Source organism: Actinia tenebrosa, unplaced genomic scaffold (genome assembly GCF_029948245.1).
Source record: "Actinia tenebrosa isolate PJP-AT-01 unplaced genomic scaffold, QUT_ActTen_1.0 PGA_scaffold12__29_contigs__length_12842862, whole genome shotgun sequence".
NCBI classification, from domain to species: domain Eukaryota; kingdom Metazoa; phylum Cnidaria; class Anthozoa; order Actiniaria; family Actiniidae; genus Actinia; species Actinia tenebrosa.
The window spans coordinates 4300223-4323474 of NW_028292572.1; the positions used below are offsets into that span (position 1 = coordinate 4300223).

The 23252-nt window shown below is 40.9% G+C and overlaps 2 protein-coding genes and 1 pseudogene across 2 annotated transcripts; 2 read left to right on the plus strand and 1 right to left on the minus strand.

Moving 5' to 3' along the window:
* Positions 1 to 9348: 9348 nt before the first annotated feature.
* Positions 9349 to 13952, minus strand: LOC148912017 (uncharacterized). The gene has a single exon (XM_089028319.1). The coding sequence runs from the start codon at positions 13651 to 13653 to the stop codon at positions 9349 to 9351; it is 4305 nt and encodes a 1434-aa protein (XP_088884445.1). The 5' UTR covers positions 13654 to 13952.
* Positions 13953 to 17678: 3726 nt separating this feature from the next.
* LOC148912018 (uncharacterized) lies at positions 17679 to 18554 on the plus strand. Its single transcript, XM_089027921.1, has one exon. It carries the CDS (start codon positions 17679 to 17681, stop codon positions 18552 to 18554), a length of 876 nt encoding a protein of 291 aa, XP_088884047.1.
* Positions 18555 to 20987: 2433 nt separating this feature from the next.
* On the plus strand, positions 20988 to 22624 carry LOC148912019 (uncharacterized; annotated as a pseudogene).
* Positions 22625 to 23252: the final 628 nt, after the last annotated feature.

The following is a 23252-nucleotide window of genomic DNA, read 5'->3' on the forward strand; positions in this document are numbered from 1 at the left end:
AGTACGTCTAAAACTACAAATGATTGATTGATTTGGTTCAGAAAAGAAAATCGTCGAGGTGCTTATACGTGGCGTGACAGACAACGGATTACAATTAAACACAGGTAGCCCATTAGCAGAGATGAGAACATTTTTTTAATGATCATAAAAGTATTAGGGTCAAATTTCTGGAGAAAAAACCTCTCAAACTGGTTTTTTTCCAAGTTAGTGTTTTAAAGGCGTTTAATGCGGAGTATTTTAGTCAAATCAATAAGAAAATCAGTACGTACATAGACTTTATTCAAACACGGAAGAAATCATCAGTCAATATCAACAAGAAAATACATTTACATGACTGCTTTACCTGATTGCCGTGTGGGAATTAATATTCAAAAAGAAACCTGGTTCAATTTACTTTTAAAACTAGCTAATGAACCAGATTATGGAGGCAAAGAGTCTAGATCATCTTTTCAAAACACTGACGATGTTTTGTAAATAAATGAAAATGACGTGTCATTAGAAAGACCGACTAAAAACCTAAGAGAGGACCAGAGGATTTCGTTGATGGCGTCGTGTCACTACTCAAAGCTAGTCGGTGGTTCTTGTGGCCCCAGTACTTATAATCTATCTATTGTTGAATGTGTTACAATCAAGGATTGCAATAAGGATATGTCCAATCATTGTTCGTTTTACAAAGTTAGTGACGGCGCTGTCTTTCTGGAAGACAATTAGAGTTACTTCTTGCCCGTGGAGGTAACGCAATTTCAATTTTTACCTTCTTTAAAACCAATCTTTACCTTTATTTCATTTTATATTTTGGTCCTTGGAATTAAACACATTTTTTCTTAAGATATTTTTGACATCGATGAGTCCCACATGAAAATCACAGTTTGCTCCTTACATTGAGATTTGTATGGTGTCCGCTGGAGGAGTAACAAGACAAAATGTTCAGTTCCAGATGAACTTGTGGCACATAAATCCTCATCTGTGAAGTCTCAATGTGGATTGACAAGTCTATTATCGTGTTTTATTTCTAACGAGACGAAAACACTTATTCCAGTAGGAACAGGTACGTGATTTCTACTAAAGTTTACTAAGCTAGATTCTCGGGCTAATAATCCTCGTGCCTCTGCTTTATACGCACTCTGAATGAAACGCACATGAATTTGTCATACCTTCTTACCACAGGGAGCCCAGGCGTCGTTCTGTTATTTAGCATTTGAGATTGAGTGTGTCCACTAACTTGTCATTATATTGGCGTAGTTTGTTTCCTGTCCCCATCTCCTTATAGGATCAAGGAAGAATTCATTCTCTACATCTTCAAATCAATCATTAATATTTTCTCTTTAATAGCATCTTCTCTCAAGACACTGGAAGTAAACATCGTCATTTTGTGATGTCAGCGACACGACCTCGTTACTTGCCAGAAAAATGAAGTTAAATGAATATTTTGAAGTGTGTCATATCAAGCCTTTGGGAAAACCAATGTTAGATTGGAATGAGATAACCGAGACAACGATATGTCCAGATAACATGTGAAATTGTCTCGTCAGTACTGAACTTCATTTCATCAAATAATGCTCCTAATCTTTGGAAAGCACTTCAAATCTCCACCAATATGAATAAGGCTCTTGGTCTTAGTCATCAGCCATCAGAAAAAGCTTATTTAGAAGCCTTGGCAGAAGCGTATAAAACCGCAGATAGTTGGGATACTCGATGTAGCCAGTTTCAATGCTATCTCAGAATATATTCTTGGACTCACAAAATATCGCTTTACTATGGCTAGTCTCCATCGCCTTCATTACGGAAGAGGAGCTCCAGTTCCAGCGAAGAGTTCGCCCGGTATTCGTATTAGTCAGCAACAGCTTGACCATTTTCGGAGCTTTATAACGAGCCCTCATTTAGTACAAGACTTGCCATTTGGCGTAAATGAATTGAAGATTTCTTCTGGTAAAACAATTACAGTGCCAAACATCATCCGTACCATGATACCTCGTAAATCAATACTCTCAGTATTGCGAAGAAAGTAATTTCCAACCTTTCAGCCAAAGTACAATGCTGAGGGCAGTAAATGAATGTAGCGCAACAGTACGTAAATCTCTCCAAGGCCTTGACAACTTCGCTGCCCAAGGAGCTCGGTCCTTTGGTGACTTGGCCACTGTTGTGCAGACTATTTCAAATTTGAAAAAAAAAAAGGCTAAAAATGAGTGGCAGAAACGCAAGAATCATTGAAAGTGGTAAAGCTTTATCTGAAAGGAGATTACAAGGTAACAACATAATCAAAAGAATCATAGATTTTTCAAATAATTGTTTCGCTAATTCAATTTCTCTTTTCCTTGAATAAAGGTGCACGTAAGCAACAAAGCTCCTGATCCAGACCATTGCTATATGTACGCGCTCAGTAACAAGGCAGATAAAGATTTTCAGCACAAGTGCAAGCATAAACATAGAGAAAGGTGTGATCAGTGCCACAATCTTGATGTCACATTAAAGAGCATAGAGAAAGCAATCAACGAGTGCAATTTTTCCTCTGACGAAGAAAGAGACGAAAACTGTATCTCTTTACATCTGAACAGAGGGCAATCAACTTGTGGAAAAGCAAACAACTTCGAAACGTTCCACAAGACCAAGCCACACTAGACGTGATTGACCTCTTAGAAGATGAGAAGACAGTGTACAAAGTAAATGACTGGGCAATGAATTTTCTGCTCCCGCAATATCGGGAGTCACAGTCGGACTGGTTGGCAAAAAGGGAATCTCTGTGGTGTTCAGACGGTTCAATAGCCAATTACAGTCTCGAGGCTTTATTCATGTTATTGAGTCTTGCAGAGACTTTAGAGTGAGAACCCAGCATTGATTAGAGCATTTTCCCGCCAAGATAATGCAGGTTGATAACATTCTGTTAGTACAATCCTCGCATGCCCTCACATCGAAAAAAACAACAAAAATAAAGATCTCAATAATTGATTTCAGCGACCCTCAAGGTGGAAAAGGTTCAGCTGACCGTCTTGCTGCTACTTGCAAGTGCCATATCAGATTGTTTATAAATGAGGGTAATGATGTCACGAATGCTGAAGAAATGAAAAACGCCCTCTTATCGCATGGTGGTATCGAGGGAATAAGAGTTGCTGTAATACCGTGTATTGATGATTCTTCCATTACTCAGTTAGAAAAATTTCGCGGAATGAGCAAACTGAACAACTTTGAGTTCAAGGATGGAAAAGTTGTTGCATGGCGAGCTTATGGTGTTGGAAAAGGAAAGCCGGTCATTGTTTATCGCCTGGGGGATCTGAGGGTTTTGGGTAGGGGATTCACATGTTTTTAGACAACTGGAAGGGGATCAACTATATACAACAACAACAACAACAACGACAACAACAACAACAACAACAATAACAACGGCATATAATATCATCAATTGCTTTTTAAATATGACGTTGCAGATATTAACTTCAAGTGGCTCACTGTCCCGTTTTCACCGGGGAGTTTTAAACTGGTCAAATCCACAGGAAATTCACGACTCAACCAGCAAGCTGCTAGCATTAAAGAGCCAGTAAGTGAGGAGCAGGCAGAGGATAGTACACCGCCGATCTAATTTTGCCCTCAAGAGGGATGTGTTCGCGTTTTCCAGCGATCCTCTGCATTAGAAAGGCACCTCTCTTTGGAGTCCTGCTCCAACATTCTTGAGAAGCAGACCATGTTGGATATCGCCAAAGAAAAATATGCATCCCTTCTGAAAGAAGATGTTGGTGTGATTCCATCCATCAGCGTTCCTTACAACACTGGCGACAATGATAAACCTTATCCTGTTGCCCACAAGGGCCGGGCACTTAAAGGGTCAAGCAAGAAATATCGCTTTAACGAAAAGCAAAAGGGTTACCTAACCGCCAAGTTCAACATTGGCCAAGAGACGGGAAGAACAATCAGAGCACAGGTTGTGTTCAGAGACATGTGTCACGCACGTGGAGAGGATGGTAGCAGACTGTTTAGTGTCACAGAATTTCTTTCTGTTGAGCAGGTTTCCTCTTTCTTTTCACGGCTTGCTACCAAGGTGCGACAGCAGAAGGTCACTATATCAGAAGTTGAAGATTGTAACTGCAGTGGAGGTTAATTTTCAAGAAATTAGAGAAACGGTCTTGTCATCACTACAGCTGCAGCATCCAATCGTCTTTGATCAATTTAATGTGTGCGATACGGTCAAAAAAGGTACACTTATAAAACTCAAAGTGGAAATGCTGCAGCTGCTATGCGACGAACTCAACCTCGATGTTCCTGCAAACCCCGTCAAAAGGAAAGTGCCTTACGTCAAGCTCCTGGAATGCGTGGTTCCTAGCTGCTCCTGTAACCATGACTGACCGGTATTTTATTGTGTGAACTGACACTGTAATGTATACTTGGTATATTCTTGGTATATTCTTGTATGTATATTCTTGGTACGGTCAAACAGTAACTTATAATTTTTTTCGTCCTTTGGAAAACTGAAACTAGCTCCCTCCAATATGATAATTGTGTGTGTGTTTAAATGTGGTTAAATTTAAGCAAAGTTAACTGGGAGTGGAGTGCTGGCCAGCGGTGTGAGACTTGCGCATGCGCAGTCGCTGCCTAAGGCCTCGTGGTTGCTGTAGCTGAGTTGCTGTTAGCCATTGCCTTGATATCGCGGTTTTGCTTCTGGTTTATACGCCTTTTTTCAAGCCATCCTTTCTCAATCCTTATTGTTAGTGGTTCTTCCAGCGTTTCGACGTCTATTTACGATCGTCTTTCCATTGTTCCTTGTCCTCGTGTTAATTGTTTGGTCGATAAAAAAATGCCCCGTAACACACGCAATAGCTTGGACAGCATGGTTCCTACCTCTTGTTCTTCTTCGCTGGCTCCTCCAGTTTTGGTTGAGTCGGCTTGTAATGGCGTCCCTACATCTACTGCGCCGTCTACTGAGTTGGTTACATCAGTAGTAGAAGCTTTAAAAGCACCTTTGGCGGCCATGGTCAACTCGGCTTTACTAGCGGCAGGCGTTGCCTCGTCATCGGCGGGTTCTGGATCTTTGCCCGAGAACAACGGGATTTTTGTGCGTAGTTATAGCACCTTATTAAAATGTACAAACTGCCACTCAGCAATCCCATTTATAAAATTTTGTTCCAAAACAAATAATAGCAAACCTGCATCGAAATCTTTGATATATATTTAATTTGCTCGCTAAAACCGACTAAGAAAGACTGCAAACACAAATGTTTTACGGCGCGCCTAGAAATTAAAAAATCTTTTGTAACCATTTATGATGAGGATCGCAGCGAAGTCCCTGGTCATTTCTGTTGACTACAATGTAACGCAAGATTCAAGGTTCATGATCTCGGAGGTAAACAGTTCGAAAATTTTCCAAATAATAGCTTAAAATTCTAGAAATGAAAGAAATACTTAATCTTCATCGATTTCACTATTCTTGAAGTCGATTTTTAGAGATTTCTGAAATAGCTTGTCACATCACTCAATATACCACGAGCCAAAAAGATTGTTAAATAGCCGATCAAAAAGCTCTCCAGCGGCTCAGTCAAAATTATTTGCCCAGGGATTTCTCTTTATATTGTGGAAGATTATTGTCTTATAAAGCCTACAAGACAGTTTTTGAGCAATTGGGAGGAAGAGCACATATAAAACGTAAGCGATTTTCAGACCCTACGATTTGTTTACAAGCAATTTGACGATTATAGCTTAAAATTGTAATTTTCTCCAGACGAAAATAAATAAAATTATGGAAGTATTTCAATGCCAAACTAAGAGGAGATATACTAAAAAAGAAAATAGTGTTTCAACGATGTTCAGAGCCGTAGTTTTACAGCTCGAGGCTAATTAGAATCTGATAGTTTTGAACTTTTAGTCAGGTAGCAGAAGCCGGAAAATGAGGGTTTCGTTCAACCCACGGATTAGAAAAGGTTTGAATGTGGATTCTGGGAGAACTTTACCCCCTGAACAACACCTGGTAGTTAGTGGAGTCGAATTGTGGTATAGGTTTTGAGTTAAGGGGAGGTTTTTATTTTAGACCAAAAACCACAGGGTACCCAATAATGATTTTTTGGAAAAAAAGCTTTTTCATTTAAAATTGCTACAGAAAAGCATCAAACATTACACAGCTACAAATTCTATTGTGGATATCTTTACTTTTAACTAATTTGGAACTATAAGGTATATAAAAAGTTTTCGCTATATGATTTATTTAAACATAAAAATAATCTACAAAATAAAAAAATTATTTTTAATCATCCATTTATTGTAGCAGATTTTTGGTATGGAATTTGTAGAACTTAGATGATCTCAAATTTTTTCTAAAGCGTTTTAATTTGAGATATTGGTAAAAAGGAAGCGGAAATGCATTTCAGCCTCGCTTACTTGAACGTCATATCGAGGCTATTACGTCACATCCAACATGGCAGCCTCCATGGATTCATCTTTGTTGTGTCTGTAAAGACTGTAAGTATGTTTATATATGCCTTTTTTACTACATAAACTTAAGAACTATTGAAAAAAAACATTGATAAAACTTTCTTCTATAGCAACAATTTAATACGAGAAGAAAATATATATGAAATAAGAGCAATTAAAACGTCAAAAATCGCTGGGACGTGGTTGCTTTGACTAATGACGTTTAATTAATGCCTTGTTTTCCTATATATCCATTTCTTAGTTGTTACCATGGAGAGTGAAAAAGAAAAAATAGTTGAGTCGTCTGCTGAAAGTAGCTTTTCATTGCCCCTTCCTCCTGAGCCGAAAAGAAGGAAGCTTGACATTAGCAAATGTATCATTTGCCAACGATCTCGAGGGAGTGAGCCTCTAAGGACGGGCAAAGATTCTTCCGTTATCAAGCTCATATCCTCAGCAAAACGAAGACGAGATGAAGTGCCTTGCAACCTTGTAAGTGGTGCTTCTGAGGGGTTTGTATGGCACTCGCCATGCTATGCGTCTTACACGAGCGCAGAAAATATTCGCCATGTAGTGAATTCTTTTAATTGCAAGGATGAAAATACCAAAGGTGATGGCGACAAAGCAAATGAGACTGGTAGACTTTCTCGATCCGTGTCTGAGGTTCCGGACTGGTCAAAGTGTTTGTTTTGCAAAAATAGAACTTACAAGAAATGTAAGGAACTAATTAATGTTTGCACGTTTGAAGCATCCAGTAGCATTAGAAAGGCTGCAGAAGCAAATGGGGACGAATCGATGCTCCATGTTCTTAGAAGCATTAGGTATGACCTAATGGCCGCTGAAGCAAAATACCACAAGAATTGCTATTCACTGTATCTTCTTAAAAAAGATGCAAAGACTGAAGACCATGACTCTATGTATGAAGTTTCATTTCAGGAGTTTGCAGTCGAGATAACACGTGGTATCCGGGGAGGAAAAGCTTACGACATGGCATCTCTTCTCTCCATGTATCAAGACATCCTAACAACCAAAGGTGTCAATGGAAGTAGTTACACTAAGCAGCATCTAAAAGCGAGACTCCAAAAGCATTTTGGAGACAAGTTGGTTTTTCACCCCCCGACTGCTCGTAACAAACCAGAACTTGTTTATGGCAGCACTATTATAGTGCAGGATATATTGAATGATTGGGCTGAATTGCAGCGTCAAAAGGATGAACAGTGCATAGAGACTGAGATATTTCGAGTGGCAAAACACATCAAGAAGAAAATATCAGAAGAGGAATTTCAACAAAACCCCTCAACGTCAGTGATGTTGGTCTTGCATCCACGCAGCGCATAATTCCCGTCTCCCTGCACTTGCTTCTGCGTCTTCTGGTAACATCCGACATTACCAAAGAGACTCAGCTTTCAGGTTGTGATACAGAGTGTAATAACGCCAATGATGAAAGACAGGTTTTAAGCATTGCCCAGGATGTCATTTACTGCTGCAGTAAAAGTAGGGTGAAACTGCCAAAACAAGTCTGTCTTGCTATGTGTGTTCACCATCTTACAGCATCCAAGGGCCTGATAACCCTCCTTAATAGGATGGGCCATTGCTGCTCGTATGACGATTTCAGAGCAGTAGACACTAGCATTGCCATGGAGGTGTTAGCTAAGGCGCATGAATATGGCACGGTAGTACCCACCAATATATCACCAGGCTTATTTGTGCAGCTGGCTGCAGATAACAGTGACATTAACGAGGAGACGCTTGATGGTAAGAATACCACGCATGCGACTACAATGGTTGTGTATCAGAAAAAGCAGTTCGGACCCGAGCTGCCCTCCACACGTCTTGCCCAACACGAAACAAGACAAAGATCGCTTCAGACAGACGAAAGCGTGATTACTCTAGAAGAATGCTCGGTGCATGGCAAGAGACCAACTGTCGCTGAGTACGTTGGCAAAGTTGACAAGGAGTGGTTCACCGGAGAGAGTGAAGCATTTAACTGTGCAACATCAAATGATGTTACATGGAAAGTATTAAGGTTAAACGACAGATGTCTATCCCAAGATGTAATCGTAGAAGCATGTGAGAATCAGTCCATCCCAAGTTGGAGCGGTTTCAACTCCATTCTCTTCCCCGATATTCCATGTGTGACGTTGTTTGCGTTCGGCGAGCGGTTTGATCGACGAATAACACCTTTCTGATCAACAACCTTAAACTTTACTTTAACCTTTTCTTGTTTACATCGATTTACATTGATCAACAATAAAAAAGGGATCCCAAATTGGAATCAAAGGGATCAAAGGGATCATAAAGGATAATAAAGGGTCATAAAGGATCATAAAGGGTTCGACCATTTGCCCGCCAACCTCCCTTGTCTCCGATCTCGACCATGTGCTCCTATCCCATAATTTCACTCCACAGGTAACCCATTAACATGGCTCCCCAAAAATAAACATATTTTTTACAACAATAACAACAATGTCAATTTTTTATCAGTTCTTCATGGCTCCTCGTCGGGGATTCCCGGTTCTTCCTGTTCAGCTTCTAGGAGGAGGACCAACTTAGCAATTGGTCGATCCAGCGTTGAACCCTTGGAAGTACGAACCGTTACTGATCTGACGAAACCTTGATCATCCGAATGTGTAGTTATCACTTTAGCTAAAGGCCACTGACTTCGGGATGTGTCGCTGTCCTTTACTAGTACTATGTCTCCACTAACAAAGTTACGTCTCTTCCGTTGCCACTTGGGTCTTGCTTGTATGTTCTGCAGGTATTCTGTTTTCCATCTGCTCCAGAATTGATCCGTCAGATGTTGCACTCGTCGCCACCTCTTTCTGCAATACATATCCTCTGTTTGGAACTTGCCGGGTGGTGGTAAGACGATCTTTGACTTTCCGGTTAACAGCATACTTGGAGACAGCGGTATTGGAGACAGTGGATCGTTGATCGTGTCTACGGTGAGGGGACGACTATTTATAACTGCTTCAGCTTCACAAATAAATGTAGTGATTCTTCATCGAGTCTTGATCCATGTTCCTTCATCAGGGCTGCTAAGATGTTCCGAACTGACCGAATTTGTCTTTCCCAAGCTCCACCGAAATGACTGGCAGTGGGAGGGTTCTTGATCCAATCAATATCATTCTTTAGGAGTTCAGATCTAATCTTGTCGTCATCCATTTCGTCGATCGCTTTTTTCAACTCGTTCTCTGCTCCAACAAGATTGGTTCCTTGATCACTGTACAACTGTCTGATAGGACCTCTTCTTGCGACAAATCGGCGCAACGCTTGTATAAAAGAATCTGCATCCAACGAATGGGCTACTTCAATGTGTACTGCTCTACTGGATAGGCACGTAAATAATGCTCCATATCTCTTTACTTCTTTGCGTCCGATCTTGATATACCACGGCCCAAAATAATCCACGGCAGAATTAGTAAATGGTGGTGCGGCTTGCAGACGTGCATCAGGTAGGTCTGCCATCTTCTGCTCACCTACATTTCCGCGTAGGAAGCGACATCTCACACATTTGGCAAGCAAACTTCTAATCGCGTGGCCGCCACTGACAACCCAGTATCCGTTTGCACGTAGTTCGTTTAATGTGATGCCTCTTCCACTATGCTGTGTTCCTTCGTGATAATGGCGAATAATCAACGTTGTAACATGTCCCGACTTTGGGAGTATGATAGGATTTCTTATAGCATCATCTACTGCCGCTCTTCTGAGTCGCCCACCGACTCTGAGTATTCCGTTGGAATCCAAGTAGGGGTCTAACTTGTAGAGTGTACTAGACCTCATGACTGACTTCTTATCTTTGTCCAGTTTTCGACTTTCGCCTTTCGCTCGCGTTTCTATGTCCTTTAGCAATGATATGTCCTTTTCAAAGGCACTTGCTTGCGTAAGCTTGATAATTTCTGTTTCGGCTTGCTTCAAATCGCTCACTGTGACAGGACTACAACTCTGTTGGCGGTCTTCCTTTATGATGTTCTTTAACTGTTGTTTGTACTTTAGGCACCAGGCCACTACTGCTCTTGCTCTTGTCCACTTTGAGAATCTTTCTAGACGCTGTAGCACATTGCTCCTTTCTTGAACACGGTTAGCATGCACTATGACTTTCTTGACTTCTGGATTGTCATCATCCAGCTGGAGTTTACATGATGGCTGTTGAGGCCATTGTTCTTGTGACTGCCAAAGGAACTCCGGTCCACGAATCCATTTTGACTGCTCGACAAATTTTCTTGGCATCAATCCTCTCGAACCTTCATCTGCTGGGTTCGAGGCAGACTCAACAAATCTCCAGCTGCCTGGGGACGTGAGATCTCTGATAATCTGCACCCGATTTGCTACATATACATGAAAACGTCGCGCTTCGTTACTTATGAAGCTCAACACTACTTGACTATCAGACCAGTAGAACTCTTCGAGACTTTCGTATTCTAGTTCTTTCTTTAGTGCATCAGCTACCTTTACTGATGTTGTGGCTGCTGCCAGCTCTAGCCTTGGGATGCTTACAGCTTTCTTTGGTGACACTCGTGCCTTGCCTGCCACGAGTGCACAGTGTATCTTGTTGTGTTCATCCACTAATCTTATGTATGAACACTGTCCATAACCTTTCGTTGACGCATCCGACAGGCTGTGGAGCTGTGCCGAGACGACTTTACCGAAATCTGGAGCCTTAAAGCATCTTGGTATGTTGAGCTGATCAAGACATGCAAGCTGACCTCTCCATTTGTTCCAACGCGTTTGGATGTCTTCGGGTACTGGTTCATCCCAGCTACATTCTTGACAAATGTCTTGAAGGATCTGCTTTCCCATTAGCACAACGGGGGCTATAAACCCCAGTGGGTCGTAAATTGAACTCAGAGTAGATAAGATACCTCTTCTTGTACAAGGTTGATTCTTTAGTTCAATTCTAAACTTGAAGGTATCCGACTCTATGCACCAGTGTAGGCCTAACGCTCTTTCTATCGGGAGCCTTTCTCGACAGAGGTCTAGATCCTTGACATTGTCCGCTCGGTGTTCTTTTGGCACTGATTCTAAGACTTTGTGACTATTGCTTACGAACTTAGTGAGATTAAATCCGCCTCTTGCGCACAGTGCCTTGACATCTTGCAACAACTTGATTGCCTTTTCCTCGTTTTCAACTGACTTCAAGGCATCGTCGACGTAAAAGTTCTTTCTTAGGGTGTCTACTGCCTCTTTTCCGAATTCCCTCGCATTATCTTCTGCTGTGCGTCTCAACGCGAAGTTGGAACAACCCGGTGATGAGACACCGCCAAAAAGGTGGACTGTCATATAGTATTCTTCTGGTCGATTGTTGAGATTCCCGTCAGGCCACCACATGAAACGCAGGAAATCTCGATCTTGATCGTTGACTCTGACTTGGTAGAACATTTTCTCTATATCACCCATAAACGCGATCTTCTCCATTCTGAACCTCGTCAGCACACCTATCATCTGATTCGTCAAGTTTGGACCTTGCAACAGATTGTCGTTTATGGATTCCCCTTGGTATTTGGCGGAACAATCAAATACCACACGAATCTTCTGTGGTTTCTGTGGGTGATATATCCCGTGATGGGGTATATACCAAACCTTGCCAACAGGAGTCTTTAATCTTTCAGGTGCAACCTTGACTGCATGTCCCTTGTCTATGAGGTTTGACATGAACGCTGTATAATCATCATGATACCTTTTATCTGTCAGTAGTCTCTTCTTTAGACTGTTCAAACGTTGCAACGCTTGCTCACGATTATTTGGAAGTTGAACGTTCTCGCTCGTGAATGGGAGGGGCATTTCATAGTGATTGTCCTCACAGAGTCTAATTCCTTCTTCTGCCATCTTGATGAATCTGCGATCTTCCTGTGACATGCCTGTTCCACTTTCTCTTTCTGAGAAATCTACTTCGAACATTCGTGATACTGCTTGAGGGGTTATCAATTCCTTGGATGCTCTTTCTATGGTTATGTAGCCTCTCTCCGCAATAGAATCATCAGCTTCCTTTACTTGTATTCTATTACAATTGACTGAGGCCTTACCCCTGCTGCACACCGGACCGTTCACGTACCAACCTAGCAGAGACCGTACAGCGTAAGGACCGTCTTCATTTCCATGTATTACTTCTCTTGGCCGTACTGCGCTTGGGCAATTTAGTCCGATAAGGAGACCTACTTCTAGGTTTTCCATATAAGCAGGTATAAGTTCTGTCATGTTTAGCAGATGAGGCCATTCGTAGCCAATTTCCGGTCTTGGAATTTCTGCTCGATCTACAGGAATCTCCTTTCGAACGTAAGTTCTCGGTAGGCTTGCCTCTGCATCTCTTTGCGTGAAGTGAACTGCCACGAGGCCGTCTACAGCTTTCGTTTCAATCTCTTGACTACCATGTAGGGTGCCCAACAGTATGGTGGTTTCACTTCCAACCATGCCTAACTTCTGTAACGTCTCCGCCTTGACAAAGGTGCCGCCACTAGCATTATCGAGAAGAGCATAAACTTGAATTCTCTTATCAGGATTGTTCCTGTGATATAGCCACACTGGTACTATGCCCATACTCACTGGAATGTCACCTGCTTCCGTTACCTCACAGATTGCGGTACACGCGTTATTGACTTTGCCTTCAGTCTTGGGTTCGTTGCTCTGTGATGACACTTCGCTGCTCTTACTATCTTTATCGCCTTCACTGCCTTTGACACTCGTGTTCTTGGAAGATCCTTGAAGTGATGGTTTCCAATTGTAATCATGTAATGAAGTGGGATGCTTCCTGTTGCAGACCTTGCACGATCTCTTTCGTTTACAGTACTTCGAGGTGTGTCCATTGTTGTAGCAACCGTAACACAAGTTCTTTTCTTTGATAAAGTTCCTTCTGTCAACTAGACATTTTGCCTTGAATGCTGGACATTCATCTATGTCATGTAAGCTGGAACAAAACAAACAACTACTACCAGTGTTCATTACTTTAGCACTGTTGTCAACTAAAGATACGTTTGTAGCGAAACTTGAACCTTTACTTCTTTGAATCTTTCTTCCACCAATGGTTGGCCTTTCCCTTCGCGGTTCCTGCACTTTAACGGTATCCTCTGAGTAGATAGGATCTGTGGCTAGATCGGCTTGTTCGGCTACAAATTCCACGAAGTCTGCAAATTCGGCTATCCTTGACTGTGCATTGGCTATTCTGTTGGACTTTTCACACCACTTTACACGAAGATACCTTGGTAACTTCTCCCACAACTGACGCAGGACATGGGTTGTGTTTAGATCACTCATGTAGGCAATGCCTATCATTGCATTTCATGCTTGTTCTAATGCAATAGAAAATTGCTGTAAACTAGCCCCGTCATTTGGTTTTACTGCAGGCCAATTGCAAAGCTTTGCAATGTATGCACTTGCTATCTTGAAAGGATTTCCAAAGTGTTTCTTTAGTAATTGCTTGGCTACCTTGTACGAGTCTTCTGACTTGATTTGCATGCATCCCTTTATTAGCTCTTTAGCCTTACCATCTGTATACTGTTCCAAAAAGTATAAGCATTCAATGGGGCTCTCTACCTTTGATTCTATTAGTGTTTCAAAGGCTCTAATAAATGCTGGATATTCCATTACATCCCCAGCGAATATGGGTGGCTTGTGTGAGGGTAACTGACTTCTGGTTTGATGCTTCACAATTAGTTCTGATAACTCATTCTGCTTTCTTTGTACTTCAATGAAGCTCTCTTGGGCGCTTTCATAAGCTTTGTGATCAAAATTGTCAGCTGTTTGTACTACTGCTGGGGTGCTCGTCCACCCTTTCATTGTGTGAGGGGGTCTGGGGACCCACCCTGAGGCTGGTGGATGCAAAGCTGAGCCTTCACTCAATTGATGTGCTACTATTGGGGTAACAATTGACGATGTGACATTAGCTACAAATGGTGCAGGGTTATTCTGCGATTCGCCAGATATTATTTGACTTGTATTGTTATTCCCGGCCAAAGAACTTGAGGAGGATGTGACAGTGCGTGGCATTTCTTTAGTTGCTATGGCAGCTGAGGAGATTTCAGCTGGATTGTCATTCTTGTAGCACTCATTCCTACCCTCACTTCTCACATGTTCGTTCTCGTACTCTTCATAGATTCTTTCTTCTGTCTTAGCCTCTGCTAGCTCTTGCTTTAGCTGGAGCTCCTCAGTCGCTATTTGCAAAGCTTGTTTTTCCTTTAGGAAAGCTGCTTTAATTTCTAACGCTGCTGCTTTAGCTTTAGCTTCAATCAACTTTGCTCTGGTCGCTGAGGAAGCGCGAGAACGGCGAGAACCTTGAGAAATTTGAGACTGTGTTTCGACAAAATTTGCATATTTCTCTTTCACACTGTTTTGGAAATCTACAACGCTTTGCTTGAAATGAAATATTTCCTTATCATGAATACCATGCCATTCTTGGGCCAAATCAATGTCATGTTCGTCTTCTAATATCTCAATATAACGTTCGTGGACTTCTTGAAACTTAATAACTAGCTGGTCAAAATATCCCATCTCTATTTGTACGATTCTTTCGTTTTCAAGGTTAGATAACAATGGCTTGATTTTGTTCATCTGTCTGGTAATATTCGACAACGCGTACTTACGATTCTCCTTGCGTTTTTGTGTCTCAAATTCTTTACCTTTAGCTGTCGGAATCCTTTCTCTGGCACCAGTACAATTTTCTGCAGTCAAATCGCCTTCCTTTTTACCCATTGAACCGTTTAAATCCATTTCGTTGTTGTTCTCCGGGTGCTGTAGCGGCGAAATGACGACTGGCGAATTCGACATAATTTCGGTTGGAAGCGTTGGAATATTAACTGCTAAACTATTCATTAGACCAAGAAGACCAAATTCTTGAAATTCGTTCTCTATATTATCCATTTCTGCTGTCCATCGGTTGATCCTTCGCTTGGAGGCTGAACTCTCTGGTCGAACTGTGACGTTGTTTGCGTTCGGCGAGCGGTTTGATCGACGAATAACACCTTTCTGATCAACAATCTTAAACTTTACTTTAACCTTTTCTTGTTTACATCGATTTACATTGATCAACAATAAAAAAGCGATCCCAAATTGGAATCAAAGGGATCATAAAGGATCATAAAGGGTCATAAAGGGTCATAAAGGATCATAAAGGGTTCGACCATTTGCCCGCCAACCTCCCTTGTCTCCGCTCTCGACCATGTGCTCCTATCCCATAATTTCACTCCACAGGTAACCCATTAACACCATGTACTAATAACATTGGCTATTGTCCTTTGATAGAAGGATCATCTACCGATTTCAGTACCATCTACACTGTCCTAAAGCATGCTCAGGCAATTAGCGCTAGCGTTGGACAGGCAGATACTGTTATAACTTTCGACTTGGCGATCTACATAAAAGCCAAGCAGCTACAATGGAGGTTCTCAGATGAATTCTCAGATGTCGTAATTCGTGTCGGTGGTTTTCATATAGCCTTAAACTTTCTGTCGCTAATGGGCAAGAAATATGCCAGCTCGGGGTTAGATGATCTCCTTGTTGAGTCTGGCGTTTTTGGAGCTGGCGCAGCATCGGCATTAATGAAGGGAAAAGACTATAATCGTGGAGTAAGAGCCCACAAGCTTACTATGGAAGCATTCTTCCGCTTAATGTGGCGAGCTTTCCTTGAATGGTGCCAAACTAACGACAATGAAGTGATTGGCCGTCAAAGAAACCATCTTTTTCAGAAGATACAAGAGTCAATCACGGTAGTGGAGAAGAAAGAAAAGGTGAGCAAGAGCATCCATAAGCTAGAAACAGACTTAACCGAGGTTACCGAGCTGTTTAAAGAATACAAGAAGACAAGGAGCACTGAATCGAAGATGTTTGCATTCTGGGAGGAATACATGTCCATGGTCAACATTCTACTTCAGTTTATCAAGGCAGAACGAACAGCTGACTGGGATCTTCATCTTACCACAGTAGCTGCTATGTTACCTCACTTCTTCACTATGGATCGCCAAAACTACGCCAGATGGCTGCCTGTTTATCTCTCAGATATGAATGGCCTGGCCAAAGTACATCCAAGAGTTCATGAGGAATTTCAGTCCGGTGGTCATGCAGTTAGTCGTTCCACTAACCCATTTGCGCAGGTGTGGACAGATATGGCGCTAGCGCAATCTATAAATGCCGACTCCAAAGCAAAAGGAGGCATCATCGGTATATCTCAGAACCCTGCAGCCCTAAATCGATGGTTCCTGACTGCCCATGAGCGCGCATCTATTACTTCAGCACTGAAGCAAATGTACGGCCTACAATCAAACGAACAGGAAGTTCACAAAGAGGCATCAACGAAGAGAGTTAAACGAGATGAGGAGGATGTTCAGAAGCTACTATCTTGCTTCTCGACAGGTTTAATGACAGATCCATTTTCTCAAGATACCGCGACAGATATTATGAACTTTGCCACTGGTGTAGTTTTACCTGGAGACTTGGGAGACGCATTTGTTAGCTGTACCAAGAAAGGCAAAGAGCACATGTCCACTTTCATAGAGAAGCGAATCAACACAAACACCATAAGTTTTTGGGATCCCATCACTAAGCTCAAAATAAAGACGTTTGAGACAACTTCAAGGAAAGTACAACTCAGAGCAGCAGACGAGCGTTTGATAACCGTGAAAGCTGACAGAGATTTATTTGGAAGATTGCTTATCGTGGCAAATGTCAGACAGATCAATCTTAGAGAAGTTCTGTCGTATGAGTTATCTCCAGTGCCCTGTTCACTAGTACACAACGATGGTAGCATAAGAAAATCTACAAAAAGTGACCTGACATCAGTTCTGGAAGATGGAATCAATGCTCAAACAACACTTCCAGTATCAGAAGGTGACATCGTTCATATCACTGATGGTATGGCACTTATCCAGATGCACAAATCTTGTGGAGCAAGTACATTCGCTGAACTTGCCTTGAAATACTTCACCATTGTTGTAGCGCAGCTTTCAAATAACAATTGCACAGCAGTTCACCTCTTGTTTGATCAATACTGGACGACTTCTATCAAAGCTGGAGAGCGTACCAGAAGAGGGTCCTCAGATGCTCTTGAAGTCAGAATAACTGGTCCTAATACACCAGTGCCCAAACAGTGGGCAAAGTACATCCAAAACCCAAAGAATAAGATCAACTTGTGTGACTTTCTGACCTCTTTATTGTGCAAGATTGGGCAAGAAAAGCTGAAGCAAGGAAAACACCTTATCATCGGAGGAGGTCTGGCTGATGGAGAGAGAGCTGTGAGGATCACACGCGCAAGACCAACTGAAGACATTGACGCCCTTAAGTCCAATCACGAGGAAGCAGATACACGAATGATCCTTCATGCTGCATATGCTGTGAGAGAGTCTCCTACCTCTGTAATCATCATCCAGTCTCCAGATACCGACGTTCTTGTCCTATGTGTATCCCATTTCTCTGAAATTGAATGCAGAAAGTTGTGGTTTCGTACTGGCTTAAGCGACCGTCAGAGATACATTCCAGTGCATACTATCCAGCAAAGCCTAGGAGAAAGGTTGTGTCAGTGTCTGCCAGCATTCCACGCCCTCACTGGCTGCAATTCGACGAGCAGCATATCCCATCGTGGGAAGAAGAAACTGTGGATTGCCCTCAAGTTCAGTGCCACTCACCAGATAACTCTCAGCCTGTTTGGTCAGCAGCCAGATTTGGATGATACGCTTGCTGAAAAGACGGAAGCTTTCATACGTGATCTATATCCCAATACGAAAAGAAGCACAAGTACCATGGACGAGCTACGGTACCTAATGTTTTGCCAACAGCGTAAACGCAGAAATGAGGCTCTTCCGCCAACATCAGACAGCTTGAGACAGCACATGAAGCGCGCAAGCTACCAAACATTTATCTGGAGAAGCTCCCTCATAGCGATGCAGGATCTACAGAGTCGAGAAGGCCATGGATGGGAGATAGAAGATGGTACTCTCAAACCAGTCTATATGACGAAGGATCCTGCTCCACGCAGTCTTGTTGAGCTAACTACATGTAACTGTAAGAAGTCTCAGTGTCAAGGTAATTGCTCCTGCTACAATTCAGGACTCTCCTGTACGGAGGCGTGCTTTTGCATGCGTGACGAAACATGCAATAACCCACATTCTACAGCTGAGCAATATTACAGTGACTCAGATGAGGGATCTGACGACGACTTGGAAGATGACAGCGATGAGGAAGAGTGAACAACTTCACTCTGTCATAAGGTTCACCTAACATAAGTATACCTGCATACTCGATACAGAAAACAAATTAATATCATACAAATGGATAACCATATATGGTTGATTCATTATTTCTAGTTAAGTAACTAACTAAAGTGCTGTAACGAGCCAGTTATCATGTCGTCTTTAGGCCATAAAGTAAGAGACAAAACATTCTGAACCTCTAGTATTAGTGTTGAATATTTTCACGTGACTAAAAAAATCAATGTAATGCATTGTTATCGTTCATCTTAAAAATATTTTTTGATGACCAACACCTTTCATAAAACTGGAGATTTTTACAGTCAAAAAGAGCAGTTCACAAATGTCAATTCAAGATTTAAGATTTTGTGTAATGCGCAGAAGATATGTTATATTCCTAACAGGGTTATACTGACATACTATTCTCAAGGAGGTATTGGCTATGGATTGTGTAATGTTTGATGCTTTTCTGTAGCAATTTTAAATGAAAAAGCTTTTTTTCAAAAAAATCATTATTGGGTACCCTGTGGTTTTTGGTCTAAAATAAAAACCTCCCCTTAACTCAAAACCTATACCACAATTCGACTCCACTAACTACCAGGTGTTGTTCAGGGGGTGAAGTTCTTCCGGAATCCGAATTCAAACCTTTTCTAGTCCGTGGGTTGAACGAAATCCCCCTCTGCTACCAGACTATTTGCAAAAGGCGATTTCAGTGCCGTTTCCGGTCAAAATCGTTTTTCTCAAATTCTCGCCAAACAAAGCAATATTTTAAAAAACTAACTACAGCACGTTTCATTTCAAACTATAGGCTACCTATGGACAAAATATGAGCGAAATCGATTTCTTGACTTGTGCCGCCGTTTGGTGGATTTTTACAGAAAGTCGCTCTTAATGGGGAAAATATCAAAAACTTTATCAAAATTACTCAACTCTCTCAATAAAGTCCATGAAGCAATTGAGGATGGAAAATTCTCCTGTGGAGTATTTCTTGACTTGAGCAAGGCCCTTGACACTGTTGACCACAGTATTCTCCTTCAAAAACTACATCATTATGGCATTAGAGGTATTGCTCATAACTGGTTTAAATCTTTTTTTTAATAATAGACAACAATTTGTTCCCATAGGTAATGTTAATTCTGACACTAAGCAAGTTCTCATGTGCGTCCCTCAGGTTCAGTCCTTCGCCCACTCCTATTTTTGCTATATATCAATGACTTTCAGAATTCATAATATTGGATTTTCATCTCTTTGCTGATGACTCTAATTTATTCTACTCTAACAAAAACCTTGGTGATCTGGAAACTAATGTTAATATTGAACTTAAATCTGTATATAATTGGCTATGGGTTAATAAGCTGTCTTTAAATATTGAGAAATCTAATTTTGTCGTTTTTCATCCAGTCGAAAAAAAAGTCTCCTTACAAGTTAAACTTTCTTTAGAGAACTTCAATCTAAAGAAAGAAAATAGTATTAAATATCTGGGTGTGATGATGGACAATCACCTAAATTGGAAATCACATGTTACTTATATTCAAAGCAAAACCAAACGTGGTATTGGCAAAGTTGCGTCATACTGTCACAAAAAGTATCCTCATAAGTCTCTACTATTCACTTATTTATCCATATCTTATCTATGGTATAGTAGCTTGGGGGAACACTTATGTCACAAATGTCAATCTTCCCTATATCCTACAAAAGAAAGCCATGCGTATCATGACTTTTGCTGATTTCAGTGATCATTCCAATCCTCTTTTTAGCAGCCTTAAGATTTCAAAATTTCATGATCTTGTTCTGTACCAAACCGCTATTTTTATGTACGAATATCATCATGGTTATCTTCCTAATGTTTTCAACAACTTCTTCTCGAGCGTAAGTCAAAGACGTAACTATAATAATAGATTTGCATCCAAGTTAAATTACTCAATTCCACAGGCAAGAACTAGTTATGGGAAATTTGATGTAAGATTCTCTGGTGCAACAGTTTGGAACTCTCTTGCTGAAGATTTAAAGAAAGCAAAAACAAAATCCTCTTTTTAAAAAATATTATTTTCAAATATTTTAGAATCTTACATTAGACAATAGGCAATATCTCATCAATATTTATAAATTTTTGATAGTTTTCAACTTCCATCTAGCTCTTTTTGTGCCTTTCTTGATTTTTTCTCTATTTCTCTATTAGCCATTTTTGTGTGTCTATATAGTTTTTTCAGTTTAGATTATAAGATTTTAATTTTCGTATGTATTTTTTTCCTACATATATATATACATATATAATTACTCCTGACCTAAATTTTGTACATAGTTAAGCTAGCTAATTGTGTAGTTCAGCCGTACTGGTTGTTACAATAGACCTAATCGGCTAATGCATCACATGACTTGACTTGGGTGTTTACACCAACATGAAAACGAGGCGCCTACACAAAACTTGGCAAAATGGCGTCTAAAGACTCTTGTAATCACGTTAATTGTTGCTCTTGTTTCACTTCGAAAAGCGAGAAAGACTGGTCAAAGAGCTTAAGAGACTTCCCTAAAGTCACCGTCGACACAGTAGCAAAATGGCTGGAGAAAGGTGGCAAAAAACACGCTGGAGAAAAAAGCTACAAGTTCTTTCGTGAGGGCTACGTGTTTGATTTTTACGTGACGTCCTACTCTCCAAAAGTAGCGAAATCACGCTGTTATCGTTCCCTAAAGAAAAACGAAGAACCACATTACATTTACGTTCACTTTAAAGATGACAATCAAGCTGTAGTTGAAAAGGGACACTGATCTTGCGTTGGAGGAAGCGGTGGACATTGCAACCACGTGTTTGCATTGTTGTTTTCAACTAAACGATTAAACGTGTCTTGGAATGAAAGATATTCCAAGCGATGCAACATGCACAGGTCGTCCACAAAGCTGGCATATTCCCAGAGCAACTTCAATTGTTCCAATGCCTGTCATGGGGACCCACTTCGCCAAAGCAGCGACAGATCACAAGGAAAGAAGATGCTGTTGCATGCAAACTGTATGACGCTCGAGGGCCTACATTCAAATCTTGACTGTCCGGTGAACATGTGCTGATACATGTCGCTATAATGAGCAATAAGGAAAAGCCTCCTCCATTCTCATCTCTCTTGAGCGACCAAGAACCTTCTTTTATTGTAAATACTGCACTCGGAAATGTGCCTGTTGGTTCCCCTTTATCCTACCAGCCACAGGACTTTGGACGACCAAAAACTGTGTTTGTGAGCAATGCTTTGAGAATAACTGTTGATGCTGACCTTACAAATCCATGCACCGATTTTATTGAAATCCCTGTTGACCCCGAAACTGTTTATGATGAACAAAACCTTACATCATTGGACGTTGATTATAATTCTGCTAAAGACGTTTTTGACTCCCACTTATCATTAACTATCATTCTCCTTCAAAGGAGAATGTTCTGAGTGGCTGGATCAGCACAAAGTCAGACTAACAGCTTCTAACTTTAGTAAAGTTATAAACAGGATGAGGAAGCCCACAAAAGCAATGCTCAAATCTCTGTTTGAGGGGTCTGACTTGTCCAGAGATAGAGCTATTGCTCATGGTAAGAAAAAAGAAAAGATTGCCAAATCTATTTTTGCAAGAAAAATGCAGAAAAATGCTGCCACTTTTGCTGTGTTTGATACTGGACTGTCTGTAAGCCCTGCTGTCCCATTTCTTGGAGCCAGCCCTGATGCCAAAGTATACGACCCAACAGCAACAGGAAGTAAGTATGGCCTAATGAAATCAAACGTCCATTTACCAAAAGAAATGAGACGCTCGACCAAGCTGCCCAAGACCCCAACTTCTATCTATTCAAAGTTGGCAATAGCTACAACTGAAACTAGATCATGCTCTAGGGTATTATACTCAAGTACAAGGTCAGTTATCAATAACTGGCCTTCAGTGGTGTGACTTTTGTCTTTCTGTCTGAGTCTAATGAAATGTGCGTTGACAGAATTGTTTTCAACCAGTTTTACAGGACTGATGTTTTGTTACCTAAGCTTACAGAGTTTTTCCTCAATCATGCCTTACCTTTTCTGACTGATAATGAAAATTTAAATAGCTAAACTGAATATTCACAGGCAAATTTGTTGTATTGTATCCACAGTTTATTGTATCCACCGTTTCATCTTTTCTAAATTATGAATCATTTTAAGTAGCAAATTGTTAATGTACTGAGGGAAGTGACTACGTAATACAACAAACTTGACCGTAACAGCCAGTATGTAATGTTTAGCAATGATATATGACAGCATATTCATTTTCAAAACAACAATGAATATATTTTATTGCAGTTGTTGACATCTTCCAATATAATTTGTGTATTTTAATAAAGGCAAAGAAAAGTGATTCAGATCTTGAAATCAAAGCAAGATAGTGCTATATTATCCTGAGCAGCTATATATAACCATTCAATGTTGAGCACACATGCATAATGATTGTAGTTCCCTTGAATAACAACAATATACCATATAATTTGAAGTGATTGGCCATTACGGTCAATCATAATTGTTAATAATTACAATGATACATGGTTTTTATATAAAGGTTCAAACGCTAGGACGAGGTTTTGCATTAGAATTCAAGACAGAGGGCTGCAGGCCTGAGGTCTTGAATTCTAATGCAAAACCGAGCCCGTGCGTTTGAACTGGTTTAAAATATCAACTAAGCCCTAAATTCCATTGTTTCGATGCA

What these genes read in the sequence shown, in the direction of transcription:
- LOC148912017 (XM_089028319.1), bottom strand. Translation starts at nt 13,653, where the DNA reads ATGATAGGCATTGCCTACATGAGTGATCTAAACACAACCCATGTCCTG.
- LOC148912018 (XM_089027921.1), top strand. Translation starts at nt 17,679, where the DNA reads ATGATCCTTCATGCTGCATATGCTGTGAGAGAGTCTCCTACCTCTGTA.